We start from the raw sequence: 19,142 nt of genomic DNA, 5'->3' as shown, positions 1-19,142 counted from the left end.
AAAAGGCCATCGCCCCTTGCCTGCTGTGCAAGGACCACCCTGGGTAGCACATAGAATAAATGGCAGATTGTGGCATCCCCCTGAAGGGGCTAACAGTATGGAAAGGCCACCAGACCCTCCTCTGCCTTACACAGGTGCTTACAATGAGAACGGTATCAGAATAGTTAATGTAAATGGAAGGCGTGTTCAGTATGAAAACCTGCCCTTCATGAAACGCTTGGCAAGGCAGTGGCCTCGCTGGTGCTCGCTCCCAAAGAAACAAAAGAAAAGCATTCTTAAGCAGTTAATCAATAGCTATGGCAAAAGGCACTCTTTTCTTAGAAGAAAATGGCAAGAAGAATATAATAGCTTAAGAATAGGTCCATAGTTAAAATATAACAAGAAGTAGTAACCACAGGCAAATATTATATAAAATTTCTGTCTCACAAACTAATATATTACTGCTGCAAACAAAGCCACATCTATCACTCTATAGGTCACTGATTTTTCCTTTCTCCTCTATTCTAAAAAATAAAAGTCAAAATTGTTCCGTTCTGATGAAATCGAAACTTGTATTGTTTAACCTGTGAATAATATTTCTTGCTTGCTAACCAAAAAAATGTAATCGTAGCCAAAAAAGAAAGTATAAAAGATTATGTTGATTCTCAATAAAGTGGAACAGTGTCACACTACCTCCGAGTCGTGTAGTCTGCTGTCTCCCAGCGCCGACGCCTTGCCCACCTTCGGCACCCCTGACTCCCGCTGTGGCTGGACCACGGCAGTGGGTGTTTTCTAGTGGGTGTTAACATGTGATACAGAGAGTTCCACATGTTTCTATCTCAGACCTTCTTGTTCTTAATTTTTTGATATTTTTTATTCTAGGAGAAAAGATGGCCAGGCAGTCACTATTGCCTGTGATTCCATGTGTAGTCTAACCTCAAGCCATGGGTGGAAAAGTGGATGGCCAGGTGTACTCCTGAAGCTCTGTCCATTGGGAGAACTGTCCCTCACCACTGTTTTCTTTTACTGGGAGAGGGAGAGGGAGAGGGAGAGGGAGAGGGAGAGGGAGAGGGAGAGGGAGAGGGAGAGGGAGAGGGAGAGGGAGAGGGAGAGGGAGAGGGAGAGGGAGAGGGAGAGGGAGAGGGAGAGGGAGAGGGAGAGGGAGAGGGAGAGGGAGAGGGAGAGGGAGAGGGAGAGGGAGAGGGAGAGGGAGAGGGAGAGGGAGAGGGAGAGGGAGAGGGAGAGGGAGAGGGAGAGGGAGAGGGAGAGGGAGAGGGAGAGGGAGAGGGAGAGGGAGAGGGAGAGGGAGAGGGAGAGGGAGAGGGAGAGGGAGAGGGAGAGGGAGAGGGAGAGGGAGAGGGAGAGGGAGAGGGAGAGGGAGAGGGAGAGGGAGAGGGAGAGGGAGAGGGAGAGGGAGAGGGAGAGGGAGAGGGAGAGGGAGAGGGAGAGGGAGAGGGAGAGGGAGAGGGAGAGGGAGAGGGAGAGGGAGAGGGAGAGGGAGAGGGAGAGGGAGAGGGAGAGGGAGAGGGAGAGGGAGAGGGAGAGGGAGAGGGAGAGGGAGAGGGAGAGGGAGAGGGAGAGGGAGAGGGAGAGGGAGAGGGAGAGGGAGAGGGAGAGGGAGAGGGAGAGGGAGAGGGAGAGGGAGAGGGAGAGGGAGAGGGAGAGGGAGAGGGAGAGGGAGAGGGAGAGGGAGAGGGAGAGGGAGAGGGAGAGGGAGAGGGAGAGGGAGAGGGAGAGGGAGAGGGAGAGGGAGAGGGAGAGGGAGAGGGAGAGGGAGAGGGAGAGGGAGAGGGAGAGGGAGAGGGAGAGGGAGAGGGAGAGGGAGAGGGAGAGGGAGAGGGAGAGGGAGAGGGAGAGGGAGAGGGAGAGGGAGAGGGAGAGGGAGAGGGAGAGGGAGAGGGAGAGGGAGAGGGAGAGGGAGAGGGAGAGGGAGAGGGAGAGGGAGAGGGAGAGGGAGAGGGAGAGGGAGAGGGAGAGGGAGAGGGAGAGGGAGAGGGAGAGGGAGAGGGAGAGGGAGAGGGAGAGGGAGAGGGAGAGGGAGAGGGAGAGGGAGAGGGAGAGGGAGAGGGAGAGGGAGAGGGAGAGGGAGAGGGAGAAATATTGATGTGATAGAGAAACATCGATCAGCTGCCCCCATACAAACCACCACCAGGAATCAAACCCACAACCTAGGTATGTGCCTTGACCAGGAATTGAACCTGCAACCTTTTGGTGTACCAGATGATGCTTCATCCAACCAACTGAGCCACCTGGCCAGGACCCTCACCACTGTCTTTTAAAACCATTCCTGTGTGTGGCTGATGTGCCAGGACTTATCTCCTGCCCTCTGGATCATGTGTGTCTTATGGAGGCATTCAGCATACTGGGCCTTGGAGAAAGGGCTGGGCACGAAATGTATAAATCAGAGACATCTTGCATCAGAAAGAAAGAAAGCTACCAGAGGCCAGTGAGTGATGTTAAAAGACTTATGACCCAACTTGAAGGAGCTCTCACAGATCAAAGATGAAACAATGTATGCATTAAAAAGAATAATAATAATAAAGGATTGAAATAAAAATTTAGAAATAATGATGGAAAGTTCCATATTTTGGCTAATAATTGCTAAAGAATTGATAAAATTAGCATGTTACCATCTTGCAGGCCCCTATGAACCAATGAATCTAGGTGACAATCATCAATAGCTGCAAAAACCATCAGGTGAGAAGCTGACAGGAAACTTTTTTTGTTTTTTACAGTGAAAAAAATATTTATATTTAGAATTAGCGAGCTAAACTCAGTTTAGATGATCCAATTCTTTCGGCAATATCCAAAGCATCATAGTCGGGAGCCAGTCAAACATACGCCTTCTTCTCTCCGTGAGGCCTGATCAGGGTGTTGCCCTTGGTCACGTCAGTGTTGTAGAGCCTCTTCACAGCCTGTTTGACCTGGTGCTTGTTGGCCTTGACATCTGCAATGAACACAAGTGCATTGTTGTCTTCTGTCTTCTTCATGGCTGACTCAATAGTCAGGGGGAACTTGATGGCATAGTGGTCAAGCTTGTTTCTCCTGTGGACGCTCTTCAGAGGATATTTAGGCTGCCTTTGGAGCTGCAGTCTTTGGACAGCAGGAAGGTGAGTGGTGCGTAGATCTCCTCCTCTTCCCCCCTCCTCGTCTCCCCCTTTGAGGCTGTGGACATCTTTCAGCACTGTTTTCTTTGCCTTCAAAGCCTTTGCTTTGACTCTCGCTTTGAGAGGGGCAGAGCTTCCTACCTCACTTTCTGAGCCATCTCCATGGGGAAAAAAAGTGGAAACTTTCTAATAGATGAACCAGGCTGATGCTGATCCCACTGACCAATCTTAACATTGCCAAAAGAGAGGCAGCCAGACATCATGTGCATCCTCATGTGATGCTATAGGAAGTATTTTTTTGGGGGGAAAAATTGAACCTGAACATAATCAACTCTCCAGATCTTACTACCAGTGCACAGGAAATAGAGAGGATAGAGAAACATGGTTTATGCCACCAAGAGGATGGGAAATTCTACAAGATAAAAGAGCATTTCTTCAACAAGTAAATACCATACAAATAAAACAAAACAGGGACAGGAAACTGATAAAGAATAAGACACTTGACGTATCAATCAAATGTAACACATGGGCATAGCTGGGATCGCCACTTGATCAAACCAACTCTAAATTAAGACATTTTGAAATAATTTGGGAAAATTCTACATGGACTATTAGTTGATACTGAGGAATTATTACTTTTGTTAGGTGTGGCAATGGTATGATGCTTACGCTTAAAAAGTCCTCTGTTGGAGATTTATGGATTAAATGCTATGTGGGGCTTACTCCAAAAAATATTTTTTACTGCTCTAGCAAAAAAAAATATACTCTAAAAAAAATACAGGGGGTAGATAAAACAAGATGTGCAAAAATGCTGGTAATTATTGAAGCTGGATTATGGGTACATAAAGGTTCATTACACTGCTCTCTCAACTTTCGGTTGTTTGAAATTTTAATTAAAAATTTAAGAAGAAAGACATGAGTTCATATTAATGTTTAACAATTTAAAGTGGCTAAGTCCTCTAAAATTTTGTTCCAATATAAAGTTTTAAGTCCTTTCTCTTCTCTGTCATTTCCAATATCTCCTTACCAAGTATTTTAATTAGATTTCCTAACCTTTTGGATGTAACATATTTGGATGTATGCTTTCTTAGATCCTGTATCCCATAATTAGAATGTACTTATATCCTTTCTCTCCCCTCCATCTTTTATCTCTTTGTTGATCATTCTATAATCATTTGTTGACAAGCAGAATCTTAATGGATGGGCAGAAATTCAAAGTATAGAGAAGAGTTCAGTTGAATTCAATGAATACTTACTGGGCATCAGTTTCTCCCCTTTTTTTTGGTTTTGTTTTGTATTGTTTTATAGGCACTGTGCTAAGTACTTAGGAAGTACTGTACAAGTAAGTACTTCCTACTTTTCAGGAGCGTATCGTCTAGTGCAGACTTCTCAAGTGGGGTCTGCAGGTGTCATTAGGCGTCTGAGAGGTTACTAGGGGCTCCAGAAAAGACTGGACATTTTTTTAAACTTCCTATTCCATTCAATGTCAGCACTTGCAGTGATGAATAGATGGAGCAGCCCTGTTAGCAGTTGTGCTGGAGATTGTTCACCTGTATGGCAGAGCTCCACGCGGCTGTTCACTTGGTTGAGTCTGTTCCGTTTTGGATTGGAGACAGGGAAGGAAGGTTGTTGGTAATGGGCGAGTGCTGAATTGTACCGAGGGAGGGATGATAGGGTGATGGCATCAGCCTCTTCCCTTGAACTCTATCTCCTGTCCTCCCCCAGCCTCCCTTTACCTACAGCCAACTGAGAGCAAACAAGCTTTCCTGATATGATACCAAATCAAGGGGTAACTCTTATTTCTAAGGAAACGCTTTGTAAATACTATTACTCAGATGCCTCCCTGTCGCTTTATCATGTTGTAAATATTGCAAAACATGGAGCTTATAGGTTAAAAGTGAATTGTATTTTTAAAGATTTCATTCTTTTGTGGTTTCCTTTTTTGTTTGCTTGCTTTACAGTTTGTTAGCACCTGTTTTACAAATATAACTTAAGAGTCCAATGTGGCGATTTTTAATTTTTTAATCCTCTCTCGAGGATATTTTTTCCCACTGCTTTTCAGAGAGAGTGGAAAGGAGAGACAGAAACATCGACGTGAGAGACACATCGATTGGGTGCCTCCAGCATGCACTCCAACCAGGGCCTGCAACCTAGGTACGTGCCCTGGCCTGGAATCAAACCCAGAACCCTTCAGTCTGCAGGCAGACGCTCTAACCACTGAGCAAAACTGGCTAGGGTCAATGTGGTGATTTTTGGAGATGAAGTGGTAGATGGGAGAGAGTTCTAGGCCTAGGTAATTCTGATAAATAATGAAGAATCACAACTTATGAATGCAGCAATGCTGCCAGCAAAATTGAAAAGACAACTACAAATCACATTGCAGGAGCAAATAATTTTAAATAGCCTTTGAAATCCCAGAGTAAAATTTGTTTTAAAAAAGTCAGTCACCTTCAGTAAAAAGGTGAAAAAAGCAAGTTAAGTAGCAGAACTTTCTGACTGAAAAAGGCCCACACTTGGTAAGAGCCTCCCAATTCTGGTATGTAAGTTTATAGAGAGTAAAATACATGATATAAGAAACGAAAAAGGTTTCACTCTGGAAGTTTGACAAATTGATGTGATTGATGACATGTCACATGATGCTGAAGAGATTTTGTGTAATAAACTAAAAAACAACTTTTAATCCACATTGATAAATCAATAGATTTCAATAACAAATGTCACATGGTAGCATTTGCAACATATGTAAATTGTGGTGAAATTAAAAAATTTTTTCCATGAAAATAAAATGCTGCCTAAGGTCAAGATACATTTACTGTTTTGTCTTCATATTGGAAACAAAGGCACATTTTGGAGGAAGAGTGTTGGCACCTACACTGATGGTACATCAATGACTTCAGCATTGTTCCCTAAGAAAAAGAAAATTCTGATGTACTCACAACATATTGTTCTCCTCCCAGAGAAGTGCTGGTGTCAGACATTTTTGGAGCTGAAATGAAAAAAATTCTGGGTGATGCTACAAAAATGGCTAAACTAATCAAAGGCCAGTTCACTAAAGAATGTTTAAAAAACTATGTGGAAACCTTGTCAAAGACCGCATAAAACCCCTGCCACGTGCATAAAATCTCATGGCTTAGGGGATCGTTCATTCTTAGGGAAGCCAGCTACCATGTCATGAGAATGCTTAAGCACTCTGTAAACAGGCCCGTGTGGCAAGGGTCAACTGAGTCCTCTTGGCAAGAGACAGGATTAGCTTGCTCAGCACATGAGTGAGCCACCTCAGAAATTGATCCTCCATATCCAGTTGTGCTTTTAGGCAACTGCTGCAGCCTAGTCCACATTTTGATCGCAACCACACAAAAGACCCTAAACCAGAACCATTAAGGCAAGCTGCTCCTGAATTTCTGACCTGCAGAGAGTGTGCAAGACAATGTTTATTGTTTTAAGCCACTAAGTGTTGGGTAATTTGTTACATAGTAACAGAAACACAGATTTTTGGTTCTTAACAGGATGTTTGAGTTAGAAAAGTAAACTGTAGGAATACTTCCAAGAAAATAGTAGGCTAGATTTTGCCAAATGCTCTGAAGATCAAGAACGGCAAGCTGTAGAAACTTGCATATTTCGGAAACATTTTTCATCACATGAACTAGCTGAACAAGCATCTTGAAGGGCCTAGAGAAAATATTTTGATTTTGAGTGACAAGATTCTTGGTTTTAAACAGAAATAGAATCTTTGGAAAAATCCTATGGCAAAAAGAAATCCTGAAATATTTCTACTGCTGCTTGTACTTCAGAGTGAGGAAGTCTTAAGTGTCAAGTTGAGACCAAATCACCTGGGGAAATTGCAGAACAAAACTGAACAGTATCTTCCCTCCAGTTCAACACAAGTATGTCGCTGAATGAGGGCTCCTTTCTCTGAATCTTCTTTTCAATCGAGCACCTGACTTTAAAAGAGGAGGAAGAACTTTGTGAGTTGATAATTATAAACGTAAGATGAAATTTACTGATTTGTACTTCTACGAGTTCTGGATTTTTGCGAAAAAAGGACATTTTGCCATTCATAGGAAAGTAATAAACATTTTACTGTACTTTTCAACTTCTTGTGTGAATAAGCCTTTTCTTGTCTAATGAGTATTAAGACAGAAATCATCTCATTTTGGTTGCAAATGAAATATATGTATGCCAGTCTTAAGATCGGCTCAGAACTGAGCATATACACAGCAAAAGACAAGCAAAGATTTCATACTAAATAGGTAAATTTCATTATTTCTAATTTCAAAATAACTTTTATACATATATAGGCCTATAAAAAGAATTAGCATTCACTAAAATCAATTCGCAACCTTTACTAAATCAAATGAAAAACTGAAGTTTCCTCTCCCACTTGATTTGCACCAGACTTGATATCTTTTGCTAGGAGGGGAAAACTACAGAGAAGGATAATAAACAGAACAAAAATGAACAGATTCAGAGAACATTCTCTACTCAAAAGAGCACTGAGTTGCACAACAATGTGAACCACTGAACTATAGGCTTAAAAATGATTGATAAAGTTTATGTTACATGTATTTCATCAGTTAAAAAAAGCATTGACAATTATTATTGGGTCATTATGTCTACAACTTGCTACTCATATATATGTGTGTGTGTGTGTATATATATACACACACACACACATATATATATACATGCACACACACACACACGGGTTTGAGACATGAAAATTATTTCAAGGATTCCTCCAGGATAAAAAGATTCCAGTGAATTGGAAATGGAGCTTTTCCAAGCAGGAAGTGTTCCTTAACAGTAGAGAAAGAGAAACAGAGCAATAATGTTGTCCTGATGGGGCAGAGTGAAGGTGTACAGTAATTATATAGGCCTAATCGATAGATTTTACTTTGGATTTGTTGCTAAAGGAAATGGGGAGCTATTCGGGGTCCTGAGGATGGCTATGGAATGAGAAAACTGTTTTAGTAAGGTCAGTTGTCATCACATGCAGTTCAGATGGGAGGAAGAAAACTTAAGCCTGAAACTATTTATTTTCAGTTTAAAACATGTTTTTATTGATTTCAGAGAGGCAGGGAGAGGAGAGAAACAACGATGAGAGAGAATCATTGATTGCCTCTTGTACGCTCCCTACTGGGGATTGAGCCCACAACCTGGGCATGTGCCCTGGTGGGGAATGGAACCATGATCTCCAGTTTCATGGGTCGATGTGCAACTGCTGAGCAATACTTCCAGCCTGGAAGTATTTTTTGAGGCAACAAAGATGCTCAGAATGTGAGCGGTGGTTGTAGTTCACTGCAGTTATTTCTGTAGCATTGAATTCTTGTAGACTGCGTGATTTAGGGTAGGAATAACACAAGAAAGTGTGGTAGTGACAACAGGAGGCCTGTAATGACAGTACAAAAACCTGCCTTATATGGAATGAACAGAAATTGATAGCTTTGGAAAAAGGAGGCCAAGGCTGGGGTAGGGATGTTGATGATAATGGTAGAGAAGGAGAGTGCTCAAAGGTCTGAGTCAAAGGATTCAGAAACCAAGAGTACGATGCTACCATAAGAACAGATTGAAAGCTGGAATGAACAATTTGGGAAGTGGAAGAGGAGGGGGGACTGAGGCCTGTGAGAATCCAAAGTTCTAGGGTGCCCCTCTAATTAGCTGGGGAAGTTACTTTGCTTCTCTGAATGTCAGGTCCTTTTATATAAAATAAAGGGGAACCACGTAATTTTGAAGGCCCCATAAAAGTTCAATGGTTTCATCACACTGAGTTGGAGATAAATGCAGCACCAAATGGAGAAACACAATGTAAGTAACTATTAAACGATACAAGGCAAAATAGAGCAGATGAGTTATGAATAATTCTACCTCTGTATGATGTATAGAATTTAAAGTAAATTTATCAAATTACTTCTTACATGTAGGACTGTTCGGTGCTTTCTCAAGCAGCTTATACTTTAGTGTAGAAAGCATATCGTGATTCCTAATATTTTTCCATAGTGAAATTTACAAAGTTCTCTCAAAGTCAAAATAACCCTATGTAACAGGTACCAACCCCAACCCTCTTGCAGAGGTGGTCAACTGTGTCAAATTTAAAAAAAGAAGGAAAAAGCAACTCGAAAGAAAGCAGGCAAGCCCTCCACTGGGTTCCGCCGCGACCCGATCCCCGCCGGGGCAGAGCGCGGCTCAGAGCTCCCCAGAGGTGCGGGCTGGAGCTGGCCACGAACTGGCGAGCGGGGGACCACCGCGCAGCCTGAAACGCAAGGACCAATCGAGGCCAGCGGCACCCGCGGGAGACCCACCGGGCAGCCAGGACAGGGGCAGGGCTCCCTCCCTACGCGTCTGGAGGAGCAGCACCGCGGCGACACTTCCTGGAACGTCGGCCGCAACGGCGCCGCTATTACACGTCACTTCCTCGGCGTGGCGGTAGGCAGGTTGAGGCGACTGTCGTAAAGGAGCGCTTGACGTTAGATACCGTTGCTCCCCTTCCCGCGCTGAAGGCTGTTTTGCAAAGTTGACAGCGTCGTTGGTTCTGCGGGTGAGTTTTTGTTGTTGTTTTTTGTGAACCAGTTATTGGAGCTCCTGGTCTTTGCCCCCCGCCGCTTTGTGCCGGTGCGGCGGCCGCGGAGCATCGCGTGCGGCGGAAGTGCCGGGCGGTGGGTGTGCGCGCCCGGCCCGCGGCGCACGTGGAGCGGGTGAGTGGCGGCGGGAGCGGGAGCATCTGGGAGGGCTGCACGCAGAACCGGGCTGCGGGCGGGGGCGGGGAGGGAGGGAGGGACGGTGGTGTGAAGACCGTGCAGCCTGCAGGGGGAGGAGGCAGGCACCGACGGCGGCGAGGCTGGTGAGGGTCGGGTTCGCCCCCGCGGCCTGGCGGTGGGTTAGGCGCAGCGCTGCTGTTGTTACTGTCCCCGTGTATAGTGTGCCGACCCAGGCCCCGCAGGGTTAGGGGGCGCACCCAGAGGCCGCGGCGACCAAAAGGCACGCTCTGTTTTCCTCACCAGGTGGGGGCGAGCATGTCTTTTCGAGGCGGAGGTCGTGGAGGCTTTAATCGAGGTGGTGGAGGTGGCGGCTTCAGTCGTGGCGGCGGCAGCAACAACAACCACCACTTCCGAGGGGGAGGTGGCGGCAACTTCAGAGGCGGCGGCGGCAACTTCAGAGGCGGTGGCGGCCGAGGAGGATTTGGACGTGGGGGTGGCCGCGGCGGCTTTAACAAAGGCCAAGACCAGGGGCCTCCAGAACACGTAGTTTGTATGTCGGTTTCAAAGCTTAGCCTACTTGGGGGTGGAGGGGTGGGGGTGTGGGGGTGGGGCGCGGAGGTTGTGGGTTTGTGGTGTTAGTAAGTTTGGGAGTCAGGTGCTGTAAATTAGATACAGCAACAAAATACGGAGGTTGCTGCTTGGTTGCGGAGTAAAGTCTGTGAAGATGCTGTAAACTGACTTAAAATCATGCCCTAGCATGTAAGGGGGAGATTAAGCAAGCTGAAAGACACTTAGACACTTAGAATGCATCATGGAGGTGGAACTTGAGCTTGGGCTGAAAGGAGGGCATTAAATAGGTAATATTTTATGCTTATCCCCATTGTCCCCATTTTACAGGTGAGAAAACTGTGATTCAGAGCTGTTTCTTTTTCTAGGGCCATAGTTAGGAATAAGTGATCAATCAGCAAATGATACACTTGAGATACAAAGCAAGTTTTCTGACTCCAAAGCCCAGAAGTGAGAAAAAACTACCGCTCGGAAGGGAAACTACAGAGGGGAGGAGTTAAGAAAAAGACCAAATTAGAGGAGTTTTGGAGTAATTATTGATGAGGTGGGATGGAAGTCATGGGAAGTGAGACAGAGATTTGATAGTGAATACAGTCTAATACGAAGAATAGGTTGGGTCAGTATGCAGGGTGGTTTGGCTAGAGTCAGAGGTCCTAGCCCAGAAGCCATTTCAGCAGTCCACCCATGAGGGAAGCCTTGAGAGCAGGGTGGAAGTGAGAAGAAAGAGGAAGGGTTAAATGGGAGAGAGATTTCAATGGAAACTACTCGGTAGAACTTGGCTAATACTGGGAATTGTTAAAAGGTTCCAGGTTTCGAGCCTGGTTGATAGAGATGGAGAGCTGGTTTTGCAGCGATGTGATGAGTATTTTAGTTTGGGGTGACCGTCAATTAGAAATAAAAGCAGTTATTTTGAGATTTCACACTTTTCTGGAAAAGGTTGAGGAGTCGCTGGTGAAGAGGTAGTAGTGGGAAGGTATAAAAGGGGAGGAAGAAAAGACAATAACTAAGACTGATTTTACAGTTAGGGGTTGGGGAAAAGGAATAATAGAGAGTAAAATGCAACATAGTGTTAATCAAATAATAATACTTACTATTGTAATAGAATCACTGTTCTAGGTTGAGGGGGTCTCAGTGTGCCAGGCACTTTTCTAAGCAGTTGACATTTAATATTGCACTTAATATTCATAATACTATGTGGTAAGTGTTGGAAACTGTTATTAGCTCTATGTTAAAGATGAGGACACTGAGGCAAAGAGAAGATGAGACCCTGACTCCAGGTCACATTGCTAGTATGTGTGGATTGATATACCAACTCCGGAAGGCTTTCGTGCCTCAGAAGAACAGATATGGTGAAATCCCAGGTAGCCAAGAAGAAAGCTTCCAGAAGAGGTTGGTAAATATAATTTGAAATTGTTTTATATTTTAATGTTTTCTTGTCCTATTTCAGTATTAGGAGAGTTCCTGCATCCCTGTGAAGATGACATAGTTTGTAAATGTACCACAGATGAAAATAAGGTGCCTTATTTCAATGCTCCAGTGTATTTAGAAAACAAAGAACAAATTGGAAAAGTGGATGAAATATTTGGACAACTTAGAGATTTTGTATCCTTTTTAATTGGAAGATGTAGTGATCTCATTGAAAGGTTACTGTTTGCTTTTTATGGAGCTAAGAATTAAGTTAAACTTGTTGCTTCAGACCATAAAGGGTAATCAAGAGAGGAGAATATTTCTATATAGACAGGGGTGGGCAAAAGGAGGTTTACAGTTTGTATGGAAAATTCAGTAATTAATAAATAATAATACAAGAATAAACTGTGTTTTGCATACTCACAGCTGTAAACCTACTTTGCGCACCCCTGTATTGTAGGGATAGGTAATTTTGGGAAGGTTTTAGAAATGATTGCCATTTGGATAAGTGCTGCAATATCGAGGTACTTTGCTTTAGACATGATGGTGCCACTGGAGTGGTATGGTAGAACTGGAAGTTTTAGAACAAAATATTAATTTCCGTTTTCCTAAACATTTCCACATATTCTAACCTTGTTTTTAAAATTACACATGAATTTAGAAGGTTACCTTTTTTATCTTAATTGCTTTTTCCTTAATAAAATTAATAGTATTTTTCAGTTAAATTGTCAGAAAACATGAAGGCATCGTCCTTTAAAAAACTACAGAAGGTGAGTCAAGCTCATGGTACGAGGCTCCTTGGTTTTATAAGTAATGACCTACCTCAGGGCAGTCCTGTTTAGGGCACTTGAGATTCCCTCAGTACATCCATCACCAGTGAAGCTCTTAAACTGAGTAATTCTGTACTTCAAACATTGAACTTACTTGTCTTTATTTAATACAGGCTTTCAGAAAGTATTCCTTGCTTATATTAGCAAATTCTGTAACTGATAGAGTATGTTTTATAGTTTATGTAAAACTCTTACTGAAAAGCCTTGCATGACCAAACATTCTAAACAAAAAATTACATTATAAAACTCGTATTATTTGGGAGAAGTTAGATTATTAAGTATGTGCAAGAGAAATACAGGTAGCTATGAAAATATTCGTAGTGGGGCCAAATTTAGTGTATTGGCTTTCTGAGGAAGTGAGCTTAAAGCTGAGACCTGAAAGTTGACTAGCAGTTATTCCCAAACCTGGCTTCCCATCAGAATGATGGGGTGCTTTTAAGAAGATGTGTTTCTGGGTTGCTCTCCTAGAAATTTGACCCAGTATGTCTTCGATAGGGACCAGGACTCTGCTGTAAAAGGGAATGCTCCTGGATGACTGATGTAGTTAGGCTGGCACTTGGGAACCACTGTGCTAATCAAAAAGGAGGAAAAGGGAGTGCATTGCAAGTAAAGAGAACAGTATGTGCAAGTCTCTGAGACAGTAAGCCACTTGAAGGATCCGAAAAAGGCAGAGGTGTAGCTTGGACAGAGAACATTTAGGAGTGAGAAAGTTGTAAATTAAGACTAGAGGTAGGCAAGGGCTAGATTACCTAAGGTCTTCAAGTCATGGGAAAGAGTTTAGACTTCAGCTTTGGTTTGTTTTTAAATATTAGGAAAAATATGGCTAAATTTATACTTAAAAGCACTGGAAAAGTAAAAGAGGTCCCTGGGAAGGGGTCAGTACTCTATGTGAGGGGGACAGGTTGGAGGCTGCTGCATTAGTCCTGGAAGAGATATTTTGAACTAGGGCAGTGACAGTGGAAATGGAGAAAGATGGATGTATGAGAGAGAGCCTGGTCGGCGTGGCTCAGCAGTTAAGCATCGACCTATGATCCAGGAGATTGTAGTTTGATTCCCGGTCAGGGCACCTGCCTGGATTGCAGGCTCAATCCCCAGTGAGGGGGTGGATGGGGCATGGGCATGCAGGAGACAGCCAGTCAATGACTCACTCATCATTGATGTTTCTCACTCTCACTCTCCCTCTTCCTTCCTCTCTCTCTGAAAAAAAAAAAAAAAAAAATTAAAAAGAGATAGGAAGTAGAGTTGATAGGTCTTGGTAATTATGAGCTGTTGAAATTGAAGTAAAAAATGCTTCCATCTTTCAGATGTCTGATCCCAACGTCTTTGTGGCTGGTGCCACCATTCACTAAAATGGGCAACACTGGAGAGGAAGGGAGTTGGGGGAGGAGGATGTGTTCAGTTTTAGAAGTAATGAGTTTGAGACATTTGTGAGATACATAGGTGCTCACAGGAAGAGTGCGCCAGAGATAGAATTGGGAAGTTGTCATTGTACAGACAGTATGATATAGTCTAGGAAGGAAGAATGAGAGGAAAGAGCTTTGGGGCAGCTCCTAAATTTAATGTATCTGTTAGTGGAGACTCAGAAGGAGCTGCTAAGAAAGAAGGCAAAACAGGAGAGTTTCATAAAAGTGGCATCTCAAAAGTCAAGGGAACACAGTGTTTCCAAGAATAAGTGCTCAGCTATGGCAAAATGCTGTTGCAAAGTGTTTATTGTATTTAGCAACATGAAGGCCAACAAGTCATGGAGCTGATGGAGTGATGGGCCCAGAAGCCAGCCCAGAATAGGAGATGAGATTTGGACTGTGCCTTGTTGCTAGAATATGGCACCTGGTTGTAGAAACCCTGATAAGTACCCACTGTGAAATTGCACTGGTTTGGGTGGACCTAAGAGCCAGGCTTCTCATTTGGCTACCTGAGAAAAACAACTTTCCTATAACAGCCATTTAAATGTGATCTGGATGCCTGCCTTTTCTAACAGCATTATTTATTTGAGGATTTATTTAGTGTTTTTTTTATTACAGGTGCTAAATTGGTACATTTTACCTCTCCCCATTTTTAGATTCACTGTTCAGGTTCAAGCCCTCCTTACCCAGCCTGGGTTATTACAATGCTCTCCAGACCAATGCTGTCCTGTAGAATTTTCTGTGATGGAAATTCCTGCAGTACAGTAGCCACTAGCCATTTGTTGTTTTTGAGCACCTGAAATATGGTGAGTGTGACTCAGGAACTGAATTTTTAATTGTTAATTAATTAAAATCTAAATAGCCACATGTGTCTGGTAGTTGGCATGTTGGGCAGTGCAGACTTAGTATTTTTGATAGGATGGGCTCTGAAAGGAAGAAGAGCGATAAAGGGATATCTAAAGAGGGATTCAGACATCTTATTGTAATACATTATAGTTTTGAAGGTCTTGTGTGTTTTGTGTAAAATTGTGAAATATACCCCATTATATTTCATTGCGAAAAATATTTTTTAACCCTAAATATAGAGTGGGTTTAGTTTCTACAGATCTTCCATTACTTTATGTTCAGTAAAAAGTTATGGATCCTTCATTAAAGTCTTGAAATAGCTAGTATGTCAGTGTTTTATTTTGGATTTTAATGCTAAATTTTTAATAGTTTCATTTTTCTTATGGCAGTTCTGTTGAGTTACAATGGAGTTAATTTTTGGAAGGCATTAACTGTTTCTAAGGAGAAATGAAATTGAATAGGTCTTGGTTTCTATTTCTGTGCATGCTATGCTTATTATGTGCCAAAGTTTAAGTGCTTTATGTATATTACTATTGATCCTCACAAGGACTATGTGAGGTAGGTACTTTATTATCTTGATTTTACAGATCAAAAAACTTGGGTACAAAGAAACTAAATCCTCGCCCAGGGCTACACAATAGTATGTGATAGAGTAGGGATTTGAACCCAGGCAGTTTTGAATCCAAGTATAGGTTCTTAATGATTATACTATACTATCTCCAGGCCATCACACTAATTGTTTCTATTTTACTTCCAGTTTTATATAGACCCATATAAGCTGCTACCACTGCAGAGGTTTTTACCTCGACCTCCAGGTGAGAAGGGACCTCCAAGAGGCGGTGGCAGGGGCGGTCGAGGAGGAGCCAGAGGAGGAATAGGTGGCAGAGGTGGCAGAGGCGGTAAGTTACTTGCAGGAGAAAATTTCTGATGAGATTTCAAAGTCGCAGCCAATTCATATAGTACAATTAGATTTTGTACATAGGCAAACCTCCCTAGTGTTTATTTTTTTATTAAAGCTAGCTTCAAATCTTGGCACTTTGCCATAGTAGTAATACTTAATTTTATTGACTTATTTAAAAAGAAAAAGCCTAATAAAGTATAATTTTGAGGGTTTCATTTAAGTTATTCATGTTTTATTGGGCATCTTATAAAGTATAAGATTATCATAACTGAATTTTAGTTTGAGTATTGATTATATACTGGGAGCTGCTCATGTATTCTCAATATCTATGTATATTCTTTTAATATTCAGCAAAATTTTACAAGATAGATGATATCCTTATTTTGTGGATGAGGAAATGGAGGCTTACTAATTTGCCCTAATTAAACAATTGGCAGCCCAGAAATAAAATCTGATGTCATGTCAAAGACCATTATCAGTAAATTAATTGCTTTGAGTTCAGTGTTAGTTAATTCTTCCTATCTATGAACATGGTATATGCTTCCATTTATTTGTAACTTCTTCAGTTTCTTTCTTCAATGTCTTACAATTTTCCAAGTAAAAGTTTTTTACCTCCTTGGTTAAATATATTCCTAGGTATTTTTTTTAAAAGTGCAATTGTAAATGGGATTGTTTTCTTAATTTCTCTTCCTTATAGTTCATTATTGGTGTATAAAAATGCAGCTGATATGAGTTTTAATTTTGTATCCTGCTACTTTACTGAATTCATTTATCAGTCCTAATAGTTTTTTGGTGGACTCTTTAGGACTCTCTATAATGTCATCTGCAAATAATGACAGGTTTACTTTTTCCTTTCCCATTTGGATGCCTTTTGTTTCTTCTTATCTGTTGTGGCTAGGACTTCCTATAATTTCTCTTTTTCTAATTCATCATTTTTTACAAGGCAAGCCCCCAAAATAAGTAAGAAAGACTGAAATAGGAAGCCGGTATGTGTTGGATAATAGAAAAAAGCTTTAAAAATTTTAAATTTCAGGGCTCATCGACATGAGAGTATCCTTGATGGTCCACAGGCAGCTCAGTTAACCTTAAAGGATGTGTTTATTGTAGCATGCTTAGATGAAAACCTTTGTTTTTAGGATGGAAAGCATTTGTTCAGTCAAAAAAGTATTTACCATGTCCAAAAGCTAAGATGCTTATACATTTAGCAATAGGGCAAAGTCAAACTTTACACTTGATCTTAGCCAAAAGGCCCAGAAGCGATGCAAAGTCAAACTTTAACAAGTTTTTCTAATTCATTAAAACAGAATATTTGTTTATAAAGTTGTAGTCTAGGGTTTTAGCCTGCTACTCATTTGAGAAACTTCTGCAGTTTTCCCATTTTTTTCTTTTAAAAAATTCTGCAGGATACATTTGTGAACCTATTTTTCTTTGTGATTGTAGGAATTGTCGTGATGTTTGTAGGCTTACCAGACTGTGATAGGCTGCTGTCATTTAATACTTCCTTTGTATTCAGGTGGTTTTAGAGGTGGAAGAGGAGGAGGCAGAGGTGGAGGCTTCAGAGGAGGAAGAGGAGGGGGCGGTGGTTTCCGAGGTAAGAGTGAAAAAATCTTTAAATGACCGAATCTCTAGGATTGTTATTATCTGTCTACCATTTCAAATTTTTTATTTAGTTTTCTGTTTGCCAGCAATTCTGTATAACACCGTGGTGTTTTTTGCTTTAGTCTAATTTATAGCTTTATTTTATATCATTCTTCCTTGCTTTTCTTTTTGAATTTTATCATCTACTTCTAATTAATTTTGCTGGTATTTTTTAATTGGAAATATAAAAAGGTGTAATATGAGTGACAGTTAAATTTTGTAAAGTAGGTTTGCTAAACATCACAAGGACTAATGGTGATTTTAAACTCGAGATTTGGGTAATGGTGCTTTTAAAAATGAATTTCTATACCTTTAATACTTTCCTTTTCTTTTAATCAGGGAGAGGACATTAAGTGTAACAGCTGACAGGAACTTCACCAGTTGATTTCTGCATTAACCTGATGGTCACTTCTATGGATCAGCAATGTGTTTCTTGAGCAAGTCTTGAAGAACTGGTTACTGTGTGACTGTGGCACTCAGATGTCAACGTCATACAAACATCAGTGCAACAGAAGAGGCACTTCTGTTCAAAAGAATATGAACAAGTGTTTTAATGTTTTGTATAATGTTTGGAACTATGGTTGCTTATTAAATGGACAATTTTCACGTGAAGCATATTTGAATTTTTACAATAAAGTATTTTATTTTAAGTTATTTACAGCTGTGCTTATTAAATCAGAACTATTTTTGAAGTTAAAATGAACAACTAAAGCTTAAACCCAGTAGTTTTCATGTAGAAAATGATTTGTTTACATTTATAATTGAGTTTTACAAACATAGGCTAGTGAAGCAATACTTTAACGTTATCTATAAACATACCCCTGCCAAAATATTTGCCTTGTATATACAAGAACATCAGCTCCTTTTATTGTATTTTCCTTTTGTGTGTTAGTAAAGCAGTTTCTCTAATTGTAATGCTTAATTGATTACAAAATTTTAGTATTGATTACAATTCTCTTAAAGTTGGAATAGCTCTGTTCAAAGTGAGAACTGAAGTTCAGGATGTTTTTGAAGAAACTAATTTTTCTCATTCAATATAGATTGAATGTTGAAAGTTTTACTGATTGTTCTTATTTTACTTTTTTAAAGGAACTAAAGGTTTAAGATGCTATTCACCATAAGCAGATATTCAAATTCCTGCTACATGTTCAGATTCTGGGTAGAGACACTACAAAGGAAATTGGTTTTGGTCCCTATTGCCGTTGTAGTATGAGGAGGTATTCACGATAGCAAGTTAGAATACTGATATGGGACCATTTCCCCTGCCATTGATTTCCCCCCTCACTTGTTTTTTTTTCTCGGAATGATGTTGCCATATTTTTTCCTAAATTTTTTTATCCTTTTACTCATTTGAGTAGTATATAGTATTGCCTATGTCAGTCTTGTGGGTTTTACTCTTTTTTGATGGAATTGTAACAGGATTAGTAAATATGTAGGCCGTAAATATATATGATGAACAAATATGTTGAAAATTACGGTTTCACAGGAAGAAGCAATTGTGCTTTTACAGCATAGGAAAGGAGGCTTGTGATTTAGAATCTTTGGGTTGAAATTTTTAGGGAGAAGGCCAGAGTTTCTATTCTTGGTTTATAAAGGACATGGTGAGCACTCTAAAAGGGCCATGGCATTTTCCCAAGGACAAATAATAATGCAACATTTCCACACTTTTTTTAACATTTAAAAAAGTCCCTTAAAATGGCTGATGGAAGTAGTGTGTAGGTCAGTAGACAAACCACTTGGAGATTTCACCTTTTACTTGGGTATATCTT

The 19,142-nt window shown here is 41.3% G+C and overlaps 1 protein-coding gene and 1 pseudogene across 2 annotated transcripts; one reads left to right on the top strand and one right to left on the bottom strand.

Annotated features, from left to right (window-relative positions):
- Nucleotides 1-2,631: 2,631 nt before the first annotated feature.
- Nucleotides 2,632-9,056, bottom strand: LOC148094417 (large ribosomal subunit protein uL23 pseudogene; annotated as a pseudogene).
- Nucleotides 9,057-9,504: 448 nt separating this feature from the next.
- GAR1 (GAR1 ribonucleoprotein) lies at nt 9,505-18,027 on the top strand. Of its 2 annotated transcripts, XM_016209466.2 has the most exons (7): nt 9,505-9,621; nt 10,085-10,331; nt 11,796-11,950; nt 12,466-12,525; nt 15,592-15,733; nt 17,249-17,326; nt 17,713-18,027. In XM_016209466.2, exons 2-7 carry the CDS (start codon nt 10,097-10,099, stop codon nt 17,724-17,726), a joined length of 684 nt encoding a protein of 227 aa, XP_016064952.2. In that variant the 5' UTR covers nt 9,505-9,621; nt 10,085-10,096; the 3' UTR covers nt 17,727-18,027. The 2 variants fall into 2 exon arrangements, with proteins under 2 accessions (XP_016064952.2, XP_087682234.1); XM_087826108.1 differs by lacking the exons at nt 17,249-17,326; nt 17,713-18,027 and having other exon boundaries at nt 15,592-15,762.
- Nucleotides 18,028-19,142: the final 1,115 nt, after the last annotated feature.

The sequence above is a fragment of the Miniopterus natalensis genome, chromosome 1, assembly GCF_054644295.1.
Source record: "Miniopterus natalensis isolate mMinNat1 chromosome 1, mMinNat1.hap1, whole genome shotgun sequence".
NCBI classification, from domain to species: Eukaryota; Metazoa; Chordata; class Mammalia; order Chiroptera; family Miniopteridae; genus Miniopterus; species Miniopterus natalensis.
This window is presented reverse-complemented; position numbering and strand designations above follow the sequence as displayed.

Coding starts and splice junctions, on each gene's coding strand:
- GAR1 (XM_016209466.2), top strand. CDS start 10,097: ATGTCTTTTCGAGGCGGAGGTCGTGGAGGCTTTAATCGAGGTGGTGGA. Junction 11,951..12,465: donor TTGGACAACTTAGAGATTTT/GTATCCTTTTTA, acceptor TAAAATTAATAG/TATTTTTCAGTTAAATTGTC. Junction 15,734..17,248: donor TGGCAGAGGTGGCAGAGGCG/GTAAGTTACTTG, acceptor CTTTGTATTCAG/GTGGTTTTAGAGGTGGAAGA.